Source organism: Aethalodelphis obliquidens, unplaced genomic scaffold (genome assembly GCF_003676395.1).
Source record: "Aethalodelphis obliquidens isolate GAN/ISIS:26980383/991018 unplaced genomic scaffold, ASM367639v1 scaffold9, whole genome shotgun sequence".
Lineage (NCBI taxonomy): Eukaryota > Metazoa > Chordata > Mammalia > Artiodactyla > Delphinidae > Aethalodelphis > Aethalodelphis obliquidens.
In genome coordinates, this window is record NW_020837953.1 from 33,629,138 (window position 1) to 33,653,180 (window position 24,043).

Genomic DNA, 24,043 nt, shown 5'->3' on the forward strand with positions numbered 1-24,043 from the left:
AAAGAAAGAAAGAAAGAAAGAAAGAAAGAAAGAAAGAAAGAAAGAAAGAAAGAAAGAAAAAGAAAGAAAGAAAGAAAGAAAGAAAGAAAGAAAGAAAGAAAGAAAGAAGGAAGGAAAGAAAGAAAGGAAGAAAGAAAGGAAGGAAGGAAGGAAGGGGAAGAAAGAAAGGAAGGAAGGAAGAATGAAAGAAAGAAAGAAAGAAAGGGAAAGAGAAGGAAGGAAGGGAGGGAGGGAGGGAGGGAAGAAAAAGAAAAGGGAGACAGAAAGAGAGAGAAAGAAAGATAGATAGATCAATACTCTTCAGAAGAACATAACAAAATCCAAAGTTTCTACTGATACAACTTATCATTCACAATATCAGAATACAATCCAAATGATTCCCCATAAAAACAGGAAAACATGACCCATTCTCAAGAGAAAAAATAATCAAGGAGATACATGCTAAACAGACCTAGATGCTGCATTTTGCAGACAAGGATTTTTAAAGCAGTTATTATAACTATGTTCAAGGACACAAAGGAAAATAAGCTCATGATAAAGAAAGATAGGAAATCTCAGTAGAGAGAAACCACAAAAAAAATAAAATGTAAAATTCTAGAATTAAAAAATGCAATATCTGAAAAGTTTTAAAAACCACAAGATGAGCTTAACAGTAGAATAGAGTCTATGAATGTGAAGACAGATGCAAGAAACTACTCAATCTGAAGAAGAGATAAAAACAAACAAGTGAAAAAATCAACAGAGCCTCAAACACCTACGAAAAGATCAAAAGGTCTATATATTTATATATATTTTTTGGCGGTACGCGGGCCTCTCACTGTTGTGGCCTCTCCCATTGCGGAGCACAGGCTCTGGACGTGCAGGCTCAGCGGCCATGGCTCACGAGCCTAGCCGCTCCACGGCATGTGGGATCTTCCCGGACCGGGGCACGAACCCGTGTCCCCTGCATCGGGAGGCGGACTCTCAACCACTGCGCCACCAGGGAAGCCCTCAAAACGTCTATATATTTAAATAGAGTCTCAGAAGGAGAGGAGAGAATGAGGCAAAAAATTTTCAAGAAATAACAGCTGAACTTTTCCCAAATTAAGACAAATTTACAGATTCAAGAAGTTTCATTAACATCAAGTAGGAATAATATAAAGTAAGTCACACCTAGGTATATCATAATTAAAATGCTTAAAAAGCAAAAAGAGACAATCCTAAATGTAACTAGAAAAAAAAACTACACTGCATACAAAGGAATAATGATTCAAATGACAGCTGAATTCTCATCAGAAATAATGGAGGCCAGAAAACATGGAACTACATTTTTAAAATACTGAAATAAAAACAACAACAAAAATCACCCCAAAATCTTACATCCCACAAAAATATCTTTAAAGAATGGAAGTGAAATCAAGACATTTTCAGATAAAACTATGTAGAATTTGAATGTGTGACATTTAAATGAGTTAATTTCAGGAACACAGAAAACTAATTAATGTTTATTATATTAAGGCATGATTATATTGTTTAAAAAAAGAAACAGGTGCCCTGTACAATTACATATTCTCACTTTGGTCACATACAAAAAAATGTATCTCAAACTTTTTCAATGGCTAAGCCTCATTCTTTTAACATCTTCTAACCAAAGATAAACTCACTAACTGCCAGTGTTCCCCTGCTTATCAGCTGAAGACAAATATGTTAGAGCGGGTCGGTGAGTGAAGTTCTTATGCAAGGCAAAATCCAGCAGCCCACCTCCCCTAAGGGCAAGTTAAAAATATACATGCTGTAGTATAAACTAAATTCAGAAAGAGTCCTGGGAGAGAAAGAAAACAATTAAGTGTTCAAAAATACTCCTCCTCCCCAATCTGTGCTTACAGCAACTACCTAACTTTAGCGCGGAGCTATTTCTCTTTATCAACAAGTTCCCAGACCAAGCAATTTTAACTAGAAATTCCATCAAGAGGTCAGCAGTAGAGTCAAAAATTTCTCCCTGTGTAAAGAATCTAAATTCTCCAGAAAGTTTTTAAAGAGATTACACTTCAGGTAAATAAAAGGAAAATGAAGAATTCAGAGGATAAATGAGATTTGTGAGGGACTTTAAAAACAATTACATGGGGACTTCTCTGGTGGTCCAGTGGTGGAGCCTGTCTTCCAATGCAGGGAACGTGGGTTCGATCCCTGGTCGGGGAACTAAGATCCCACATGCCGCAGGGCAAGTAAGCAAGCGTGCCTCAACTAGAGAGCCCACATGCTGCAAACTACAGAGCCCATGCACCCTAGAGCCCGCGCGCCACAACTAGAGAGAGAAAACCCGCACGCCACAACTAGAGAGAAGCCTGCACACCACAACTAAAGATCCCGCATGCCTCAACAAAGATCCTGCGTGCCTCAACGAAGATCCCGCATGCCTCAACAAAGACCTGATGCAGCCAAAAAAGAACAATTACATGACGTGGTTATGCACAGAAAAATGGCTATAAAGATACACATTACAGCACTGGTGGTTTTTTTCTTAAGCTATTTATTTATTTTTGCTTTTTTTTTTTTTTTGTAATTGAAGTACAGCTAATTTACAATATTGTGTTAGTTTCAGGTGTTCAGCAAAGTGATTCAGTTATATATATACATATCAATATTTCAGATTATTTTCCATTATAGAATATTACAAGATATTGAATATAGTTCCCTATGCTATACAGTAAATCCTTGTTGCTTATATACTTTATATATAGTAGTGTACATATGTTAATCCCATACTCCACCCCTCCCTTTCCCCTTTGGTAACTATAGATTTGTTTTCTATGTCTATGAGTCTGTTTCTGTTTTGTAATATATAGATTCATTTGTACTATTTTTTAGATTTCACATAAAGTGATAGCATATAATATTTGTCTTTCTCTGTCTGACTTACTTCACTTAGTATGATAATCTCTAGGTCCATCCATGTTGCTGCAAATGGCAGTATTTCATTCTTTTTATGGCTGAGTAATATTCCACTGTGTGTGTGTGTGTGTGTGTGTGTGTGTGTGTGTGTGTGTGTGTACCACATCTTTGTAAACCAATCATCTGTTGATGGGCACTTGGGTTGTTTCCATGTCTTGGCTGCTGTAAATAGTGCTGCTATGAACACTGGGATGCACATATCTTTCCAAATTAGAGTTTTCACCTTTTTCAGTTATATGCCCAAGAGTGGGATTGCTGGATCACATGGTAGCTCTATTCTTAGTTTTTTAAGGAACCTCATACTGTTTTCCATAGTGGCTGCACCAATTTACATTCCCACCAACAGTGTGGGAGGGTTCCCTTTTCTCCACACTCTCTCCAGCATTTATTATTTGTAGACTTTTTGATGATAGTCATTCTTACTGGTTTGAGGTGATACCTCATTGTAGTTTTGACTTGCATTTCTCTAATTAGCAATGTTGAGCATCTTTCCATGTGCTCATTACACTACAGTATTGTGTTTTTTAATTTAATTTTTATTTTATATTGGAGTATAGTTGATTTACAGTGTTGTGTTAGTTTCAGAGGTAAGCAAAGTGATTCAGTTACACATATATATATATCCATTCTTTTTCAGATTCTTTTCTCATATAGATTATTACAGAATATTGAATAGAGTTCCCTGTGCTAAACAGTAGGTCCTTATTGATTATTTTATATATAGTAGTGTGTATCTGTTAATCCCAATCTCCTAATTTATCCCTCCCCACTACCTTTCCCTTTTGGTAATCATAAGTTTGTTTTCAAAGCCGGTGAGTCTGTTTCTGTTTTGTAAATAAGTTCATTTGTATCATCTTTTTAGATTCCACATATAAGTGATGTCATACGGTATTTGTCTTTCTCTGACTTACTTCATTTAGTATGATAATCTCTAGGCCCATCCATCCATAATGCAAAGGACATTATTTCATTCCTTTATATGGCTGAGTAATATTCCATTGTATATATGTACCACATCTTCTTTATCCATTCCTCTGTTGATAGACATTTAGTTTGCTTCCATGTCTTGGCTATTGCAAATAGTGCTGCAATGAACACTGGGGTGCATGTATCTTCTCGAATGATGGTTTTCTCCAGATATATGCCCAGGAGTGGGATTGCTGGATCATATGGTAACTCTATTTTTAGTTTTTTAAGGAACCTTCGTACTGTTCTCCATAGTGATTGTACCAATTTACATTCCTACCCTATAGTGTAGGAGGGTTCCCTTTTCCCCACATCCTCTCCAGTATTTATTATTTGTAGACTTTCTATTTTTTATTTTTTTTTGGCCACACCGCGCGGCATTCAGGATCTTAGTTCCCCGATCAGAGATCGAACGCATGCCCCCTGCAGTGGAAGCGTGGAGTTTTAACCACTGGACTCCGCCAGGGAAGTCCCTATTTGTAGACTTTTTGATGATAGCCATTCTAACCAGGTTGAAGTGATACCTCATTGTAGTTTTGATTTGCATTTCTCTAATAATTAGCGATGTTGAGCATCTTTTCATGTGCTCATTACACTATAGTATTATTTTAAATTTTGGACCTCTAAATGACTAAGAACAAAGGATTAATAACAACAATAAGCAATGCAAAACTGAAGTCATAAAAATGCTATAGACTATTTTAATATAAAATACTCAAACACAATAAACATATGAATGAATGACTCTGGTATTTTATTTTGGATTATCTATGTTTAAATTTTTCATTAAAACATATTACAAAATAAGTTTCTTTTAAAACTGTATATGCAACAACATACTGCAGCTGTGAAAAGTTACTTACCATTTCAATGCACAGGTGCCTTAAATATGATAAAGGCAAATTTTAACTTAAAACAATGCTTTATCTGTTTTATTTTAGACACAACAAAATATTTATCTTTCAGGTAGTTCATTTGGAAATACAATATCTTTCTAGTCAAATAATTTACTCTTGAAATATTTTTCATTTCTCTGGCAAACTGTCCCCATTATCACTGATATTTTTTTTTGCGGTACATGGGCCTCTCACTGTTGTGGCCTCTCCTGTTGTGGAGCACAGGCTCTGGACGCGCAGGCCCAGCGGCCATGGCTCACGGGCCCAGCCGCTCCGCGGCATGTGGGATCTTCCCGGACCAGGGCACGAACCCGTGTCCCCTGCATCGGCAGGCAGACTCTCAACCACTACGCCACCAGGGAAACCCCACTGATAAATTTTATTGGCTCCATTTATATTTGTTTTCTAATAAACTGCTTCCAATTATGAAAATTTAATTATCTGGACCTGACTTTGAAATCTCAAGTCTCAACTTTCTGTGTGGGTCTAAACACCCAAGACTCAGGCTACTTTGGGTACATAAAATAAATCCAGACTAGAATGTTCATCACTTCTAAGAAACACCCAATTTACAGATGAGAACAACAACTTAAACCTGATCTTTCAGTTATATAATTTGAAGATTCTTGACCTCTAAACCAATCTGTTATTAAGTTTAGATCAATGGCTATCTATCTAGTGAGCAGCTTAGTCATAAAACCTAAATTACAAGTCTCAAATTCAATAACACTATTTTTATTTCTGGTATTTTACTATGAGTTAATATACAACACAGTACCAGAAACAGACTTCATACTCTCTTACTTGCTTCTATTCCCAGACTACAGATACCAATTTGTCCCAAAACGTTAATAGATACTTACTGAATTGATGAGTTATCTCCTATATGACAAGATTTGTGTTAGGTGAGAAATAAAAGATGAAGAAAATAATCCCTGACCCCTCATCTCCTGGAATTCACTTTCTAACTGGAACAATGATATGAAGGAAAATGATTCAGATGAGTGACAGAACATGCAACTGCACGGTGCTCCAGACAGATGGTAGGAAGGGTTAGCTCTGCTGAGGAAGCACAAAGATCAGAGAAGGATTCAGAAGATACCTGAACTAAACCTTGGAGAGCATTTGGTTTCATGAACTAAAACCGTTGAACTATGTTAAGATAAACTTTTTACAGAGTTAGTTGTATTTTAAAATATTTCTAATAAAGATATGCTATAAAGGTAGATCATTCTTCTCTTCAGCAGCATAGTACATTGCCAAGTGCCTGAATGTTTTGGCATGCTTACAAAGGGCTCTGTGGAGGAGCACAGAGCTGAAAACATTTATTGTGGGTAAGAATGCTTTGGAGGGACTTTTAAAAGTCCTTATTGAGGGGCTTCCCTGGTGGCGCAGTGGTTGAGAGTCCGCCTGCCGATGCAGGGGACGCGGGTTCCTGCCCCGGTCCGGGAAGATCCCACATGCCGCAGAGCGGCTGGGCCCGTGAGCCATGGCCGCTGAGCCTGCGCGTCCGGAGCCTGTGCTCTGCAGGGGGAGAGGCCACAACAGTGAGAGGCCCGCGTACCGCAAAAAAAAAAAAAAAAAAAAAAGAAGTCCTTATTGAGAACGACCTGTGCTTTCGGCCAGAAATGGGAGATTTCTTCATTCTGTTCTACTACAATACCTGTTCTAACCAACCAATCAGAAGAATCCTATTACTACCTGGCCACACTGAGATCTGACTTAATGATTAAACACCAAATAAACCAAGAAGATACTAAGTAAAACAGATGACAACAAGACAATAAGAGTCTAGCCTCACAGTAAAAATATGTGTGAAAAAGACTTAAGGGTAAAACTAACTAAACAAACAAACAAACAAAAAATAGAGCTAGGAAAATAACAAGAGGGTCAAGAAACTAAAATATTTATTACACCCCCTCAAAAAGAGGCTTAAGCGCGAGTTCCCTGGTGGCCTAGTGGTTAGGATTCCAGGCTTTCACTACCATGGCCGGGATTCAATCCCTGGTCAAGGAACAGAGATCCGCAAGACCCGCAGTGCAGCCTAAAAAACAAAAAAAGAGGCATAAGTAACTATTCCTTATACACAAAGCAGAATAGTTTAAAGTTATGTTTGCTTAAAGGAAGATTCCTTATTAAAAAAATTCTTAAGGGACATGGAAGGCTGACCATAGGACTAATCAGTTTCGTAACCTTTTAGTGAGCCAAAAATTAAAGAAAAAAACCCAGATCCAAAAGCACTGGCTGATCTCATTAGCTCTGCTTAAGAAACTTTATAGATGTGACTTCACTCCTGGAATACACATCTATATTTAGTTTATACCTAATATGGATAAAGTCCTGAACTAACAGCCATTTCCTCTCTCCACAAAAAGAAACTTCCTTGCTTTTTTTCTGTCAACAATGCAAAGATTAGTGTAGGCTCCTCTGAAGGGAGAGGTTAAGAAAAAAAAAAAAAAACAGTAAAACTAACAATTTAATACATGATTTTTGTTAAACTTGGAACTGTTTGACACTTCTAAACTGGAAAAAACAATCCTAAAATCAAATATGTGATATTCAAGTCAAGTCCCTCAACAAGTTTATAAATAAACCCTTAAAGTACTTTTAAAAATACTAATTAACCAGGCCCCCAAAATGCAAAGAGATGAGGTAATGGAAAGTTTACAGTTTCCTTTCAAATTTAACCAAGAGAACTGGAAGCACCAAACTCATTTAACAACTATCTAGGCTCACCGGTTGTTAGTGTTTTCGAAATATTCTTAAACATTCTCTGAATTCTTTCTTTTTTATTTTTCAGGGTGACTGAAAACAGCAAATAGTGAAAACAAAACTCTGTTAGGTAAAAATTTAAGTTTCAAACAGAGAAAAAGAATATAAACAAATAAAAAAGCTCTTAGCGGTTAAGAGTCAGTCTCTCTGAATCACAAAGACCTTGGTACAAATCCCAGTACTGCTACTTACCAGCCCTGTGAGCACATACAAGAAATGACCTAAACCTCATGTGTAAAACAGTACTGATAGTTCCTATTTCTGAGTTTATATGAGGATTAAATTACCTAACATATGTAAAGGGCTTGGCACACTGTGCCTGAACCACAGTAAGCACTCAATGCTACCTATTATCTTACGACTATTACTCTGACTTTAATAGGAAAACAAAAACCTACTGCTCATTTTTATACACCAGTGTACTCCATCTTATATAGGAATAAATTAAGTAGTTTCAAAACGCTTATAACATTATAAAATGAAGGATTTTTAAGTCACTTTATGATCCTTACATCATCTATCAATTACAGCCATGCCAAAGTTTACCAAAAAAATCAAAGAACAGTGAAATGTAGTAGCACAGGGAGCTAAGTGAAACCTATATATATGCCAAGATCCATAAGTCAAAAGTACTTCTGCAGAACCACTAGATCCTATATGTTTTAGATTATCCCTCTTTATTTCTTTTATGCTCTCACAGAAAAGAATAAGAAGAAAAAGAAGACAAAACAAAGAAATAAAAAACAAGAAAAACACTCTTGATAATAATGGACTCTCAGCTTTAGCTACAAGTCCAGAAAGAGCTGCTGAGGCAGATGTTCTAAGATGGCAGAGTCCAATCTGACTGTCCTTTAGTTACCTAACAAGTGTCAACAGGATCATGGTTCACTGAAGTTAATTCAGGAATAAGTTCAGGTCTAATCTTGGACTTTTTTTTTGTACTAAACCTGCTCTTCTGATAAACAATGGAAAGTTCCCCACCTATTTGTAACGGCAGACTGGCAGATGCTTCTCACAGTAACATCCTGGAGGTTGAAAGCGTATACGTTAAACATACAAACTATCCATGGGCAGTCTTAACTCAGCATTCCCAAAGGTCCATGGGATGACAAGCAAACAATGCTTACTGTGTCAGACACTAAGTGCTTTTCTTATATTAACTCTTTTAATTTTCACAAAAACCCAAGAAGTAAATACTATTACCCCAGTGGAGACACTAAGGCACAAAGGGAGAACTAGGGTTGAAACACTGCTCCAGAACCTATGCTCTTAACAACTACCCTACAACAACAATGTAACACAAAGATCCAGTCTTCCAAATGACACCTCAATTGCCTACTTGAAGTATTAATTCTAATTATCTTCAATTCTGAAATAGACTATTTCAGTGTCTACATAGGGAATACAAATGATACTTCCAGTCCACAATCATCCCCTGGGTCTGACTTTGGGATCTCGAATCTCAAATATTACACAGGACAGAAAGAACCTTTACAAACAACACTGAGGCAACACCATAATCTAGCACACGGGTCCCTGCTGAGTCATCAGGAGAATGACAGCAACTCTTGGGGCTTGTGGGCTGTCAAACCACAAACTTAGGGTCAGAACACAGCTGTGGACTCTCCCTTCAATCTTTTTTACTTTGCAAGGAAAAAAAGGTAACTGTTCATTTCAATCTAAAGTAACAATGATTTTGAGGCTCTAAATCAAAACTGCAAATATGAACTGAGCCCAGTGATTTGCATTCTACTCCCAGCTTATTTCTCTGGCTTCTCTATATGAAGATTTCTGTGAATTTAACAGGCATCTGCTTTTCCCCAATAATGTGATCTTTTATTTCTTCTTTTCCCCCCAGTCTCCTCTGGAATCAACTCTGTTCATGGGAAGAGGGGAAAAAAAAAAGCTTCTGTATATTCCTTCAGCAAATACTTTCTTGAAGAACAATCAAATCAGTTAATACATGTAATGCAGTAAACAGTGCCTGGCACATAGAAAGCACCTCGTAAATATTTATATTAGTTCAAGTAAGTATGAAATACTCTTCTATATTTCTATCTCATGCATTTGGAAAATGCAACAGAAAAAGTCAGTGAGATTAAGCATCTATTCTAAATATACACAAACCAGATCTTCCTTGCAGTAAAAAGTTCTCCCAGTCAGTGAATTATGATGATTCTCATGGGAAATATTTTCCCCTTTAAGATGATGGTGTAAGTGTTCCTTCCTACATTATAGCTCTTACAGCTGATACTTTTTTTCTTAAAAGCCTTCCCTTGACATGTATCCCCTTCTACCTACCAACCTGTCTCTTCTACACAGCCAAGTTTCTTGTTAGAATTTGGCTTTACTCATTGACCCCACTCTCTTACTTCGTCTTCACTCTTCCACCCACTCTACCATGGCTTCCCCACCACCACTCCACCAAAGCTGTTACTGCTAAGGTTACCGATGACTTCCAGGCTGATAAAGCAAATACACACTCATCTGACTTGACACAACTGGTCGCTTCCTCCTTACAAACTTCTCCTAGTTTCCTTGGTGCCTGGCTCTCATAGTTTTCCTCTTCCCACTACCGCTTGATTGCAAGTCCTCCTAGTTCTCCTTTTCCAGATTCTCGATTCTACAACCCCTTAGTGTTGTGAGTTCCTCAGAACTTGGTCCTGGGCATTCTCCCTATTCTTCACTCCTCCACAGAATGATCTCACACACTTTAAATACCACATAAACAAACAAACAACTAAAGTATGTGTACACACACACTCACTCACACACACACACACACACACACATACACACTCAAGTCCCAAATCTCCCTACTCTGCCTAGACTTCTTTCTGAGCATCAGGTCTGTACATCCAACTTTCTACTAGACATCTCGGTCATCTCAAACTCATTAAGTCAAAAACTGAACACTGTCTGCTCCTCCTCCATCTCAATAAAAGGTACCTCCATCAACCAGTGATTCTACTAAAATACTCAAGTCATTTTTCACACTTCTCTCTTTCTCAGAACTCCTTTTTCAGTATCTTCCTATGTACTCCACTTCCAAAATTTATCTCAAATCCATTCTCTTCTCTCCATCACCATCCTAATCCAAACCACCACCATCATCTTTCTCCATCACAACAGCCTGCAAGTAGTGTTCCTTGTTTCCACTCTTGCCTCTCTTCATTTTCCACAGAACGGCTGGACTACTCATCCTAAAATGCAAATCAAATCATGACACTCCGTTTGAGAACTTCCTTTTTACTAAGGATAAAACTCACATGACGGGACTTCTCTGGTGACGCAGTGGTTAAGAATCCACCCGCCAATGCAAGGCACATGGGTTCGATCCCTGGTCCAGGAAGATCCCACATGCCGCGGAGCAACTAAGCCCGTGCGCCACAACTACTGAGCCTGTGCTCTAGAGCCTGCGAGCCACAACTACTGAGCCCATGCACCACAACTACTGAAGCCCGCGTGCCTAGAGCCTGTGCTCTGCAACAAGAGAAGCCACTGCAATGAGAAGCCCGCATACCGCAACGTAGAGTAGCCTCCACTCGCTGCAACTAGAGAAAGCCCGTGCGCAGCAATGATGACCCAACGCAGCCAAAAATAAATAAATAAAATAAATTTATATTAAACTCACATGACACACAAGAACCTCCATGATGTAGCCTGTCTACCTCACTCTATACCTCAGTCTTGTTCTCTCTATTCCAGCCACACTCTCAATTTGTTGAATACTTCCAGCCTTTACATATGCCAATTCCTCCAGCCTGGAATGCTCTTCCTCTCATTCTTCCCCTAATTACTATTCATCCTACAAGTCATTTTCTCAAAGAAGTCCTCATTAAGCTTCCATCTAAACTGAATTTCCTGTCATTCTTTCTCAAGACACCCTGTTCTTGTCCTTAATGTAATTATATACTATATTTGTGTATTTTTTTAACATATGCCTCTCTCACTAGACAACAGGTTCCATGAGGTCTTAAAATATTCCAATTTAACACATCACAAACTAAACTCCTGATCTCTCCACCAGAACTAGCCCTTCCCAAAGGCTTCCCCATCTCAGTTAATGGCAACTCCATCATTCTAGTTGTTCAGAACAAAAATCTCAGAATCATCTTTGACTTCTCCTTCTTTCACGTTCCACATCCAATCCATCAGGAAATCCTGTGATCTCCATCTTAGAAATATATCCAGAATTAGACTACTTCTCACCTCAGTCCAAGCCACCATCATTTCTTACCTGAATTACTAAACAGCCTCCTATTGAGTCTCCCTGATTCTGCCCTCGCCTCCCTATGCTACTTTCTGCAAGGCTACATACTCAACAGAACGTTCTGTTAAATCGAAAAGAGCACACCCCCCTATCATTCTCTATACTCCTTACCCTATTTCATTTTTCTTCATAGCACTTTTCACTAGTAGACATACATTTATTTTTTGCCTCCCCCAACTGAATATGAATGCCATAATGTTCTTTGATGTATCCAAGTCCCTAGAACAGTGCTTCAATATTTGTTAAACGATTGAATGAAAAAAGAACAAATACTATTCTGGCAGGCAGAAATTGAAGGTAGGGGGAGAGGCTGGCAAAGCCGAAGATATTTCAACCGAAAGAAACAAGAGCAAAAATCTTCCATGAAGGCAAAGTAGTACAGGGCATGTTGAGGACCAATCTGCCTAGAACATGAGGTATATTTGCAGCTGCAGTGGGGGAAAAGACTGAAAACACAAGTCAGGATCATGATCTGAAAGACTATGAATGCTAGATCATGGAGTTTGTATCTAATCCAATAAACAACTAGAGAAAGTAGGATCCATTTAAGATTTATGGCAAGAAGTATCACAGTTTTATTTTAGACACAATTACAGAATATAACACAACTAATTATTGAGGGAAACGATAAAAGTTTCTCCAAACTGATAATATACAGTACTTGGTAGATTCAGTAATACTAACTACTCTTCATCTGTTAGAATACAACATAAACATTTCACTCATCTCTAAGTCAATTATGTCATGTAGGTTGCCACATAAATCATTTCTAAAGGTCTTAATTCAACTGGACTTTAAAAAGCATATGAGACAAAAAGTCACTGTATTACATGGGAAAAAGCCATCATCAACCATGGCTCATTTACTCATCCTCTGTCCATTAAGCTGTTCTGTAAGCTCCTTGAAGACAAGGGAACCTGTTCTTATTTCTTTCCCTCTCCAGCACTTAGTGCATGGAAAGTATTCAATATTTGCTTCTATAAAGATCCCTATACTGTACTCGACTGTTCCTAGACAAAGATTGCATCTTATATCCTCCAACTATAAAATGGGCATACCTCACCTACTAGACAGTTATTGAAGGGGAAAATTAATACTAAAAAATAATTTGACTTTTCAAAACAGGTTTCTCCTAAAGAGCACAAAGGAGGGCCTACCTTCAAACCATTTAATCAATTTCTATACTATGAGCAATTCTAGGTGTTGGCAGATTTCACAACATAAAAGCTTCCCTTCTTCAAGCAAAGATCAAACAGGGTAAATGTTCTTTTAGTGCTGTTAGGAAGGTAAATCCAATCTGAGTTTCTCTGATAAAACCTAAATCAAGTAAATTTTCTTTAAACCAACTCACTTAACTCAATACATGTTACATATTAGATTGGGCTTCACTATGCATTCTTCCAAGAATTCTGCTGTCATGAAGAACATTAAAACATTACACATAAAATGTCATCAATAATTCACGCAAGTTTATGAATAAGATTAGGACACATAACAAAATAGCAATAGCAGTCATTTCAAGAAAAAGGGGATATAAATAATTTTTATTTTATGGTGCTTTTCTGTGTTCTAAGTTGTCTACAGTAAACAAGAGTTGCTTTTATTAACTGGAAAAAAAACATTTTTTTAAAGCACAATACATACAAATGAATATACTAGGAAGCAGAAGGAAAATGACATTACTTTTCAAATTTAGGGCCAATATTTAAACTAAAACAGACTACGGTTAGATACTATTTATTCTGAGTCACTTTTTTTAGGTACATTTGCAACCAAGGGTCCTGCTGACAACTACAAAATGTAAATCAAGTCTATGTTATTGATGGCTAGCAACAGTTTTTACCTGATATAATGAAGAATCAAAAAGCCCTCAACATTTTTAAATCAAAAATGTAGATTCCTGAGTTAACTAAAATATTCTGTAACTTAGAAGATCAAATAATACAAAACTTCATACTCTTCATAAGTTTATGTCTCTGCAAATTTTTCAGTTAAGTCTTGTGCATATGTATATTCAAAGCCAAAATTTCATTTAAGTCTAACCATCTTCTTTTTCTCTTGATTAGTCTATGTAGTCTGGTCTCACCACTCTTCCATATCCCTACGTAGCACAACGGCCTGATTCGGTTGTCTTTAGCTTTTAATGAACTTTCACTCTAGCAATCTACCACCCGGTGTCCACCTCCATAATAAAGCAACTGGTTGTTAGCTGAGGAAAACATGCATAGAACTCACATATTGTTAAAAAAAGTTCTTAATTACTTCAGCTTTCATCTGTTTGTTTTTGTATTCTCCAATGTTTGTTCAGATTCTCCTTTTCCCTTCTCTCACACATACAAATAAATAGCTATGCTGCATGATGGTAAAATTCAATACTTAAATTATTACAGACGATTGACATTTTTACTATTCTAATGAAAACTTAATCCTTTTCACAAAAATGAATTATTTCACCTGTAAAGTTGGAAGTAATAATTTTATTACCAAAAAAGTGTAAAAAACCTGTTACACCTCTTGCTTAGAGTTACGCTGTATTTCAGCTCTAAGCAAAGAAAAAAAAAAAAAAATCTACAGAACAAAATATATGCTCTGAGGGTCAATACATGGCCCTGGTTCTAATATTGTTACTTCTTCAAAATAGATTTTTTTTAATTTATTTGTTTATTTATTTTTGGCTGCATTGGATCTTCGTTGCGGTACACGGGCTTCTCATTGCAGTGGCTTCTCTTGTTGCAGAGCATGGGCTGTAGGGCACGGGCTTCAGTAGTTGTGGCTCGCGGGCTCTAGAGCATAGGCTCAGTAGTTGTGGCGCATGGGCTTAGTTGCTCTGCGGCATGTGGGATCTTCCCGGACCAGGGCTCGAACCCGTGTCCCCTGCACTGGCAGGCGGATTCTTAACCATTGCGCCACCAGGGAAGCCCTCTTCAAAATATTGATATTAAAATATAAAAGACTCTTAGGCCATCTTTGGCACAACTTTCAAATATAGTCTCATTTATCTACATAAGTTATTTTCATAAATTTAGACTAATACAGTCTCCTGGTTTTATATTTTAAATAAAGGAAAATAACAGAAACCAAACAAGGTTAACTGATATTCCTTACACCATTTCTTGGTACTGAGCACTGATGGATAAAAGTCAGGTCTCCAAAAAGACAAAAGGATTAAAACTTCCAAGAGAATTCACAAACTGATGCCCTGAATTAAGTTTAGATTTCTGTTAGATCATACTTGGACAGTTTGTAATCACAGCCTTAATGCTATTTTCCTTCAGAAACTCCCTTTCCATTTTCTACAGGAACCTATACAATGGGCAAACCTATCCTAACTTACTCCACTACTTGATCAAAATCTTAATTCATGCCTTAATCACACTTCCCATCCTGAGTAACAAATTTCCCTTTTATAGACTCACTAATTCCCTATTCAGGAGACATTAGAACACTGAGGTTCCATAGTGCCAATGAAACAGGAAGTGGGAAAGTCTTGCTCACCATCCTTTTACCAGTTTCCAGGCATCTCTGTTAGCATCTTTCCAAACCAACTCAGATTTTTAGTGACAGCCAGGTCCTCCGCATTGCCTCTTTCCTATTATTATTCATACCATTAGGCTTTTTTTTTAATTGATGTATAGTTGATTTACAATGCCGTGTTAGTTTCAGGTGTACAGCACAGTAATTCAGTTTTATACACACACACATTCTTTTTCAGATTCTCTTCCTTTATAGGTTATTATGAAATATTGAGTATAGTTCCCTGTACTATACAGCAGGTCCTTGTTGGTTATCTCCTTTATATATAGTAGTGTGTATATGTTAATCCCAACCTCCTAATTTATCCCTCCCACCCACCCTCCCCTTACCGTTAGACTTTTCATGTGTTCAGTCACCTTGTCTCAGAATCCTCCCATCTCTTACCCATTTTGGGCCCCTTTCTCTCAGAATTTTACATTTAACCAAAATTATCACCTTGGCCTTTGCTCAGAGAGGCACTGTTAGGTCTTCAAGAACAGCTCAGACAAAACATAATAAGAATAGAGTTCCCATTAACTTCACATTTTTACATTCATTTCTATCTCCTGAATTTTCCCCTATGGAAACCTCAAATGAATGTCAAACCAATTCATCCAATGTAACACTGTCTTGACGTTGAGTTAGTTTTTGTTCAATTATTAAAACAAAGTTCTCAGCATCATTGCCTTTAGAAAATTTATTTCATCTGTCTGTGTTTTTAAAAAAAGCCTGCGCTCAAAACAAAATATAAAGAACTCCTGGGCTTCCCTGGTGGCGCAGTAGTTAAGAATCCGCCTGCAAGTGCAGGGCACACGGGTTCGAGCCCGTGCACCACAGCTACCGAGAAGTCCGGGAAGATCCCACATGCCACGGAGCAACTATGCCCGTGCACCACAGCTACCGAGCCTTCGCTCTAGAGCCCACAAGCCACAACTACTGAGACCATGCACCACAACTACTGAAGTCCACGCCCCTAAAGCCTGTGCTCCGCAACAAGAGACACCACCGCAATGAGAAGCCCACGCACCTCAACAAGAGTAGCCCCCGCTCGCCGCAACTAGAGAAAGCCCGTGTGCAGCAATGAAGACCCAACGCAGCCAAAAATAAATAAATAAAATTAATTTTTAAAAAAAGAACTCCCATTTTATACTGTAAAAAAACAGCTGAGAGTTTGTCCATCTGTACAATCCATTTGCACCTTCCCAAATGCTGCTGGGAAGTTGTTGAATAGACAGCAATCCAAAAAGTAGGGAAGTGTTGGGAGGACAAACAAGACTAAAAGTTAGGTTTTAAAAGTCTCATTCTCAACTTTTAAATAACTTCTCTCCCTGGCACTATGGGTTTGAATCATTGCTGGGTCCTTCTTCTTCGAAAGTATCATCTGTCTACTGTTTCCTGCATAACGAGTTTACGAATGATGTCAAAACTAATATTCCCATTCTTGGCTATTCCCAATTCACTTATTCCAGCCACTTTTTCAAGGTCAAGTTAAAGCTTACTTCCATCTTTCCCCATATGTCCTGGCCCAACTTAATGTGAACCACACTTGGCTCGTTAAGTATGTACCATCCTGTATTGTTTTCTTTCCAATAAAATTTATAAACCTAAAGGTAGAAAATGTTTAATAATTTCTTATATCTCCCATAATTTCTTATATCTCCCATAGTACCTAACTCAGTATTAGGCACTTCCTTCATGACAACAAATGCTTTAAATCACAGATAATAAAATGGAAGTGACTTTAACGATCATGTAGCCCAAACCTTTCTTCTATACCTTGCCTGTATGAATTATGTTCGACACTCAGAATGCCACCATTTAGAACAATGGTTCCTAATCCCCCCAAAAATAATGGTTCCTAATCCCCCCAAAAAAAGACTAATATAGAATTTTAAATGTAATTTCAAGGATTTACAGAATCCCCTGAATTCTATTAATGAAGCCCACATTTAAGAATAATATTCTATTGGAGGGGGCTTCCCTGGTGGCGCAGTGGTTGAGAATCTGCCTGCCGATGCAGAAGACACATGTTTGAGCCCTGGTCTGGGAAGATCCCACATGCCGCGGAGCTACTAGGCCCGTGAGCCACAACTACTGAGCCTGCGCGTCTGGAGCCTGTGCTCCTCAACAAGAGAGGCCGCGATAGTGAGAGGCGCGCGCACCGCGATGAAGAGAGGCCCCCCTTGCCGCAACTAGAGAAAGCCCTCACACAGAAACAAAGACCCAACACAGCCAAAAATAATAAATTAATTTTTTTAAAAAAGCCTATTTAAAAAAAAGATATCTATACAGATAGATATAGATAGATAGATAGATAGATACTATTGGAGGGGGGACTTCCCTAGTGGTCCAGTGGTTAAGAATCCGCCTTCCAATGCAGGGGATGTGGGTTTGATCTCTGGTCAGGGAACTAGGATCCCACATGCCGTGGGGCAACTAAGCCCACACACAACAACTACTGAGCCCTCGGGCCACAACTAGAAAGCCCGCATGCCGCAACTGCAGAGCCCATGCGCTCTGGAGCCCCTGCACCAGAACTAGAGAGAAGCCCGCAAGCCACAAGGAAGAGCCCACGTGCTGCAATGAAAGATTCCCTGTGCTGCAATTAAGACCCGACAGAGCCAAATAAATAAACACATATATATATATATATATATTTTTTTTTTTTTTTAAAGAATAGGGCTTCCCTGGTGGCGCAGTGGTTGAGAGTCTGCCTGCTGATACAGGGGACACGGGTTCGTGCCCCGGTCTGGGAAGATCCCACATGCCGCGGAGCGGCTGGGCCCATGAGCCATGGCTGCTGAGCCCGCGCATCCGGAGCCTGTGCTCCACAACGGGAGAGGCCACAACAGTGAGAGGCCCGCGTACAGCAAAAAAAAAAAAAAAAAGAATAATATACTTTTGGGAATTCCCTGGAAGCCCAGTTAGGACTCTGCATTTTCACTGCCAAGGGCCTGGGTTCAATCCCTGGTCGGAGAACTAAGATCCTGCAAAGCCACACTGTATGGCCAAAAAAAAAGCAAAAGAAAAAAAAGAATATACTATCTATCATCAACAACAAAAACAGGTGTCTACTGTGTGCCAAGCACTATTCCTAATACTTTACATAGCGTGATATATGGTTAGATCATATTTCCCAGCACTCCTTGCAGTTAGACGAAACCATGTGATTAAAGTTCTCCCCATTGGAGTATGAAAGGAAGTGACAGGTAGAAGTTCTGGGCTGCGGGTCTTGAGATGAGCCTCCTCCATACTCTTCACCTCCCACTGCTGCAACCAGGACTTCTCAGCAACCAGCTCTGTCAACTGTGAGGATGACAATGCTATGCTATTGGTGGAAAAAGAAGCTGGAAAGACTTTGGTCCCTAATGACTCTACGGAGAAAAGCCACTAACATCTAGAACACCCTCCCTGGGCTGCTAAGTGAGAAAGGAAATAAGCTTCCATTTTGTCTGAACCACTGTTTGAGGCAGATTACAGTATTTCTTACAGAAGCTTAGACTACCCTAATTAATAGACGTAGATCACCAGTTAATCCCCTCGGCAACCCTATAAAATTGTGTTATTATTATTATCCTGATATTAGAGGTCAAGAAACTGAGGTACTGAGAACTGAAGAAACTTCCCTGACACACTACGAGAAGCCAGATTCAAGCCAAGCAGTCTGGCTCCAGGGTCCACACACATTAAAAATCCTGCCAAATATCTGAAAAGAAGCATTCTTATGTGTTAAGCCACTCTGCACCAGATTAACTTTTTACACCACCCCAATTCTAACAGTTTAGGGATGACTGCCAACAGTGAGCGTCCCAATGCAAAATGGCATGCCAACAACTTTAAATTCCAACCAATAAAACTAAACTCTGCAAAGGGACTCCTCCTAAACCAAAATCAGAAATACCATCACATCATACCAAAGATTCTAGTGGGGGCTGGGGGGAAGGCAGCAGCGCCAATAGGAGTTAGGCACATGCAAGGAAAGGAAAAATCCAAAAATTCAGTCTCTTCTCAACTTCTCTCATTTTGTTGTTCAACACAATATTTACTTTTACCCAATACAGAAATCTTGGCTTCCGAATTCTGAACATAACCAAGAAGAAATATTGGTGGAAAATATATGGCAGATACATGAAAAGCTCAGAAGTACCCAAAAAATGGAGGGGAAAAAAGATAGATAAAACCACACAGAGTTTCGGAGGCTGGAGGCTAGCAAAGTTGAACAAATGAAGGACCAAGGTTTGAGAGTCAGATTACCAGGTTCTAATAAGTAAGTAGCTCTCAATTCCGAAGCATGCCAGATGCATATATCGACACCAAAATGCTCAGAAAGAAGGAAACAATCTCATTTCAACTATTTGGTACCCAGTTTGGTACCGACTCAGAACAATATACAGACCTTACCCTCAAGGAACTTACTGCCTATCTAGCACGGGAGATGAGCATACATTTGTGTGTCATATACAAAATGACACACAACTAGCATTTATTTACTTACTGTATACTAGACACTATTCTAAGCTTATTATCACCACATATATTAACTAATTTAATCCCATGAGGTTGGTCTATTAATATCCCACCTATGCAGATGAGGCAGAGAGGTTTATGTGTCCTGGGACACACAATTAGTAAGTGGACAAATTGGATTAGAAACCCGACAGCAGATAAGAGACCTTATGACCTTGCTGAAGGGTTTGAACTTCACCCTATTAATCAGTGGTCCCCAAGTGGGGCTGGTGTATCAAAATATATACATCTACTAGGCCCCGCAGGGTAGGGAAAGAGGGCATTCTAACTCTTGAGGATGACTGCCTTTGTAAGCCTCTTTTACTATTGGGAGGATACCCTATCCTATAGGTGTTGCGGTAAACAAACAAAAATGGAGCACTGCTGTTATACAAGTGATGAGGATTCACTGGGCTCATGGACAGACATCTCCAAAGACAATACACACAAGGAAAGAAATGTAGCTGTGAGTCCAGTCACACTAGTTGGGAAGGTCCTAGCCTATTTCTGTTCAATTTAATGCTACCTAAACAGGTGGCACTTTTAAACTCATTTCTTTTAAGTGTAGATAATAGGTTTCTGCTACAAACTCAGATATCTCTTGGCAGAATAATTAACACTGCTTAACACACCACACTGGACAACCACAGCCTCTGCCCTTTCACTGATTTCAAAATAATTGTATTTATAAGGGGATTTTCCCCCACTTGCATTTCCCACACATAGATTTTAGAAACTATAAGAACACTCTTTACTACAATTTACCTGGCCCCTTTTTCCCCTTTGAAACAGCTATCCTGATTTACATCAGTACAAAGTTTTACCTATGCCGAACCACAGGACAGCAGAAAACATTTCATTTCTTACTCCACAAAGGAGGAAAACAAGTCTCAGAGAGGGAAAACAACTTGCCCAGGTTAAACCAGCCAGTGAGTGCAAAACTGTGACTTGAACCTGGTTCTCTGTCAACAAGCCCAGTGACAGAGGCTTACAACTAGTGATAAGCAGGATGCTTTTAGGTGGCTCACGAACATTTTTTCGTTTAATAGTTATGCACGCACACACACACACAAAAAAAAATAGTTACGTACATAAGAAATATAGTCACCACACCTAATCCACATTTTCACAGGTATTGCTTAGGGCAATGTGTTTATGTTTTTTAAAAAACGGGCTGAATTTAGTAAATAATAATACCAATTCAACACATATATGGAAAACTAAGAAGGGGTATGCAAGTGACTAAAGTTCGGGAAACACCTCTCTCCTTCTAACAAAAGTTAAATTAATAGTAAGTAGGGCATTAAGCTTTGATCTACTCGTCTCTAATTCATATACTTTATTTCTTTTTCTTGTCTTATTATATTGGCTAGACCTCCAGTACAATGCTGAAAAGAAGCCATTACTGATAGTACCCTTATCTGACACTAAACTTAATGATACTTCTAAAGTAACATGTTTAAGTAACATGTTTTTTAGGTGTTTAGTAGATACACTGTTTTTGAATTTATGGAAATTCATTCCTATTCCTGGCTCAGTTAAAATTTTTTAACATTTATCTCTGACCCACTCTTCTCCCTTCTCCATGCTGTCTCCCACTCCTCTTCCTTTTTCTTATTTCAGGTTTCTTCCTACATTCCCTGCATCTCAAAGTACTATATCTGCCACTCGAAGCAACTGAGACTCTTTGAAGATATTCTGGGGGTTCTATACCTGTCTGTTGTTTCAGTTCCCTGAATCAAATGTTTCTAAAACTGATAACTGAAAGAAAATCCTAAAACAAACACTGTTTCCATCACTTGCAGATCATTTCTTCTTTCCATGTCTTAAACACACCCTTCAGTGTCTCCCGTTCTTTAAAATAAAAACTCAGGAAAAAAAGAATAAAATTGTTCTGGATTTCTGTTAAACTCTCTAATTCAGAGCCTGGTTCTGAAAGAGCCTGCTTAAGTAAGTGACTAAGAAAGAAAATCTCGAGGATTTTAAAGAAGTTTTGAGGGAGGCAGTTGAATCCAGATGTTCATAACTTCTATCTTTCATCTTTGCTAAAACGAAAAATATTAAAGAAAAAAGGAAAGGGCTAGAGGTAGTACTTGTCTACAAATATGGTAGTTTCAGGATATATAAACTGAAAAGACCAGAAGGGAAAAATCAACCCTTTAAAGCCAAAGCAAGTGAGGAGTTCTTTCCCTCATCAGTTTTTCTTTCAAAACAAAAGGGCACACACAATCTTTCCCGAGGCAGCAACACCGAGGGGAGCAGCCAAAATGTTGCATCATACAAAACACTCGCGCTTGAGAAACAAGAAAATCAGATGGTGGTAATATAACTAAGACAGAAAAACCCAAGTTGGGAATCTCGGCTTTTTCCTGAGGCCCAGGAATGTCTGCTCTTTTTGAAAAATTGTTTCAGATGGAATCGAAAATTAAAGTTACAGTTTCCTACCAGCCGAGAACGAAACGCTCAGAAAGCGTTCAAAGAAGTTCAGCTCATCAGCTCACGACGGGCTCGAGGCTTCGCCTCCCGGGCTGGGGGTGAACTTGGGAGAGCCGAGGGCTGGGGTGGGGTGAGGTGAGGTCGGGCGTCCGGGCGGTGGCGGGGGAGAGGGGGTGACAGGACACAGCCGTGCACGGGTCCCACGGGTTGGCGGCTTCCGGGGCACCCGGCGGGAGGGGGGCAGCTCGTCCCACCCGGACGCGGGACGACGGTGCGGCGTCCGCCGAGGCCAGCGCGGCGGGAGGCGGTGCCCCCCCCCCGTCCAGCAGTGCTGTCTTTCTGGGGTCCCGGTCCCAACCCGGCTCCCTCGACGGGCCTCGGCGGCTGGAAGGCGCGGGCGGCCGAAGACAATGGCCCGGGGGCGCGGGAGCGGCGCTCCCCCTCGGCCCGGGCGCGGGGCGCCGCGCGGGGGCGCTGCGGCTAAGGAGCGCCCAGGGACGCCGCCCCCCGCGGCCGGGCGAGCGCCGGGGGCTCGGAGGAGTGGGACGGAGGCGAGCGCTCACCTTGACGAAGAGCTCGATGATGGGTTCTTTGTCCTCCTCCTTCAACCCGTTCAGCGGCATCGACAACGCCATGGCCGGTTCGGCTGGACTCTGCGGTCGGCTGCGGCTGCTTCTGCTCCGGGGCTGCTCTAGCTACGGACTCCTGTCGCGCAGCGCCTCCCTGGACACTCCCGGCGTCTAACTCGCCTCAGCCTCGGCGCCTCAGGACCTATTCCTCAGCACCTCCCCACGCCCAGCGCGCGACTCTTAAGTGAGCCGCAGCCCCAGCCTTTTCAAGTCGCTGGGCGGAGTAGCGGGGGCGGGGCCCCGTTGGGGGCGGGGCCAAAGCTCGGCGTCTCGGGACTCCGTGAGGAAAGAGGACAGCCCGGGATCGGGGGCGTGGTCTCGGGTGAGGGAGGTGGACGGACCGCTCTGGCTCCTCGAGGCAGCTATAGCGGCTTGACCTAGGCTCGGGGGAGTGGCCTTGGTGGGGACCGAAAGATGCCAAGGCTTGGGCGGGCGGTGGGCGGAACTCTTAAGCCTTGCCTCCAGAGGAGACGGAAGGGAAAGTCCCCCGGGGACCAGCGCCTGACACCGCCTCCCGCCGAAGCGCGGGCGCGTCCTCGCAGCTGCTGCTGGCGCTGTGCCAGGTGACCTCAGCTTTCCGTCGCCTGGAGAGGCAAGAAGGCGCCTCCCGTCTTCTACCCCGCTGCAGCCCCCAGGACTCATCGCCCTTTCCCGCATTAGTCGCCTCCCCAACGCCCTGTGTTAGGCGGAGCTCCCTTTTCCCTTTTGGGAAAGTTTTCATCCCCTTAGAAACACCGTTTTTTCCCTCCTCTAACTTCTTCATTTTCCCGTTTGACTCTCCCGTCACTTCTGCCTTGGGAGCCAGCGTATTCACAAATATTTATGAGGCCCTACAGTGTTCCAAGCCCCCGGTGATAAACAGCACGGACGCGATCCCTCTCCTCTGAGAGCCTACAGTCTTGAACGGCAACCCCAGTGCCTGAAGGCTACAACGAACTCCCAAGCCGTTGTCGATACAGTTCCCCTTTCCTGGCGTGATTTCTTTCCCCATTCACCTGGCAAACCTGAGTGTGGTTTGCCAGACCTGCTTTACCCAATTCTCTGATTCTCCTCCGGTGGGGAAGGAAGAAATTCACATTTTAACAAGCACCTGGACTTTTTTTTTTTTCACTGTTACTTGG

General features: G+C 40.5%; 1 protein-coding gene and 1 long non-coding RNA gene across 2 annotated transcripts in view; both read right to left on the reverse strand.

The window, feature by feature from the left end:
• Window positions 1–23,358, reverse strand: part of CLIC4 (CLIC family member 4) — an 86,657-nt gene extending 63,299 nt beyond the window's left edge. Inside the window, exon 1 of the mRNA XM_027109671.1 lies at window positions 22,857–23,358. Coding sequence (XP_026965472.1) covers window positions 22,857–22,928 — 72 coding nt within the window. The 5' untranslated portion in view covers window positions 22,929–23,358. The remainder of the gene's footprint in view (window positions 1–22,856) is intronic.
• On the reverse strand, window positions 6,684–10,886 carry LOC113622028 (uncharacterized). The gene is made up of 2 exons (XR_003433390.1): window positions 8,547–10,886; window positions 6,684–6,837 (listed from the first exon to the last, which is right to left on the reverse strand). It is a non-coding gene; the product is annotated as an uncharacterized LOC113622028 (long non-coding RNA).
• Window positions 23,359–24,043: the final 685 nt, after the last annotated feature.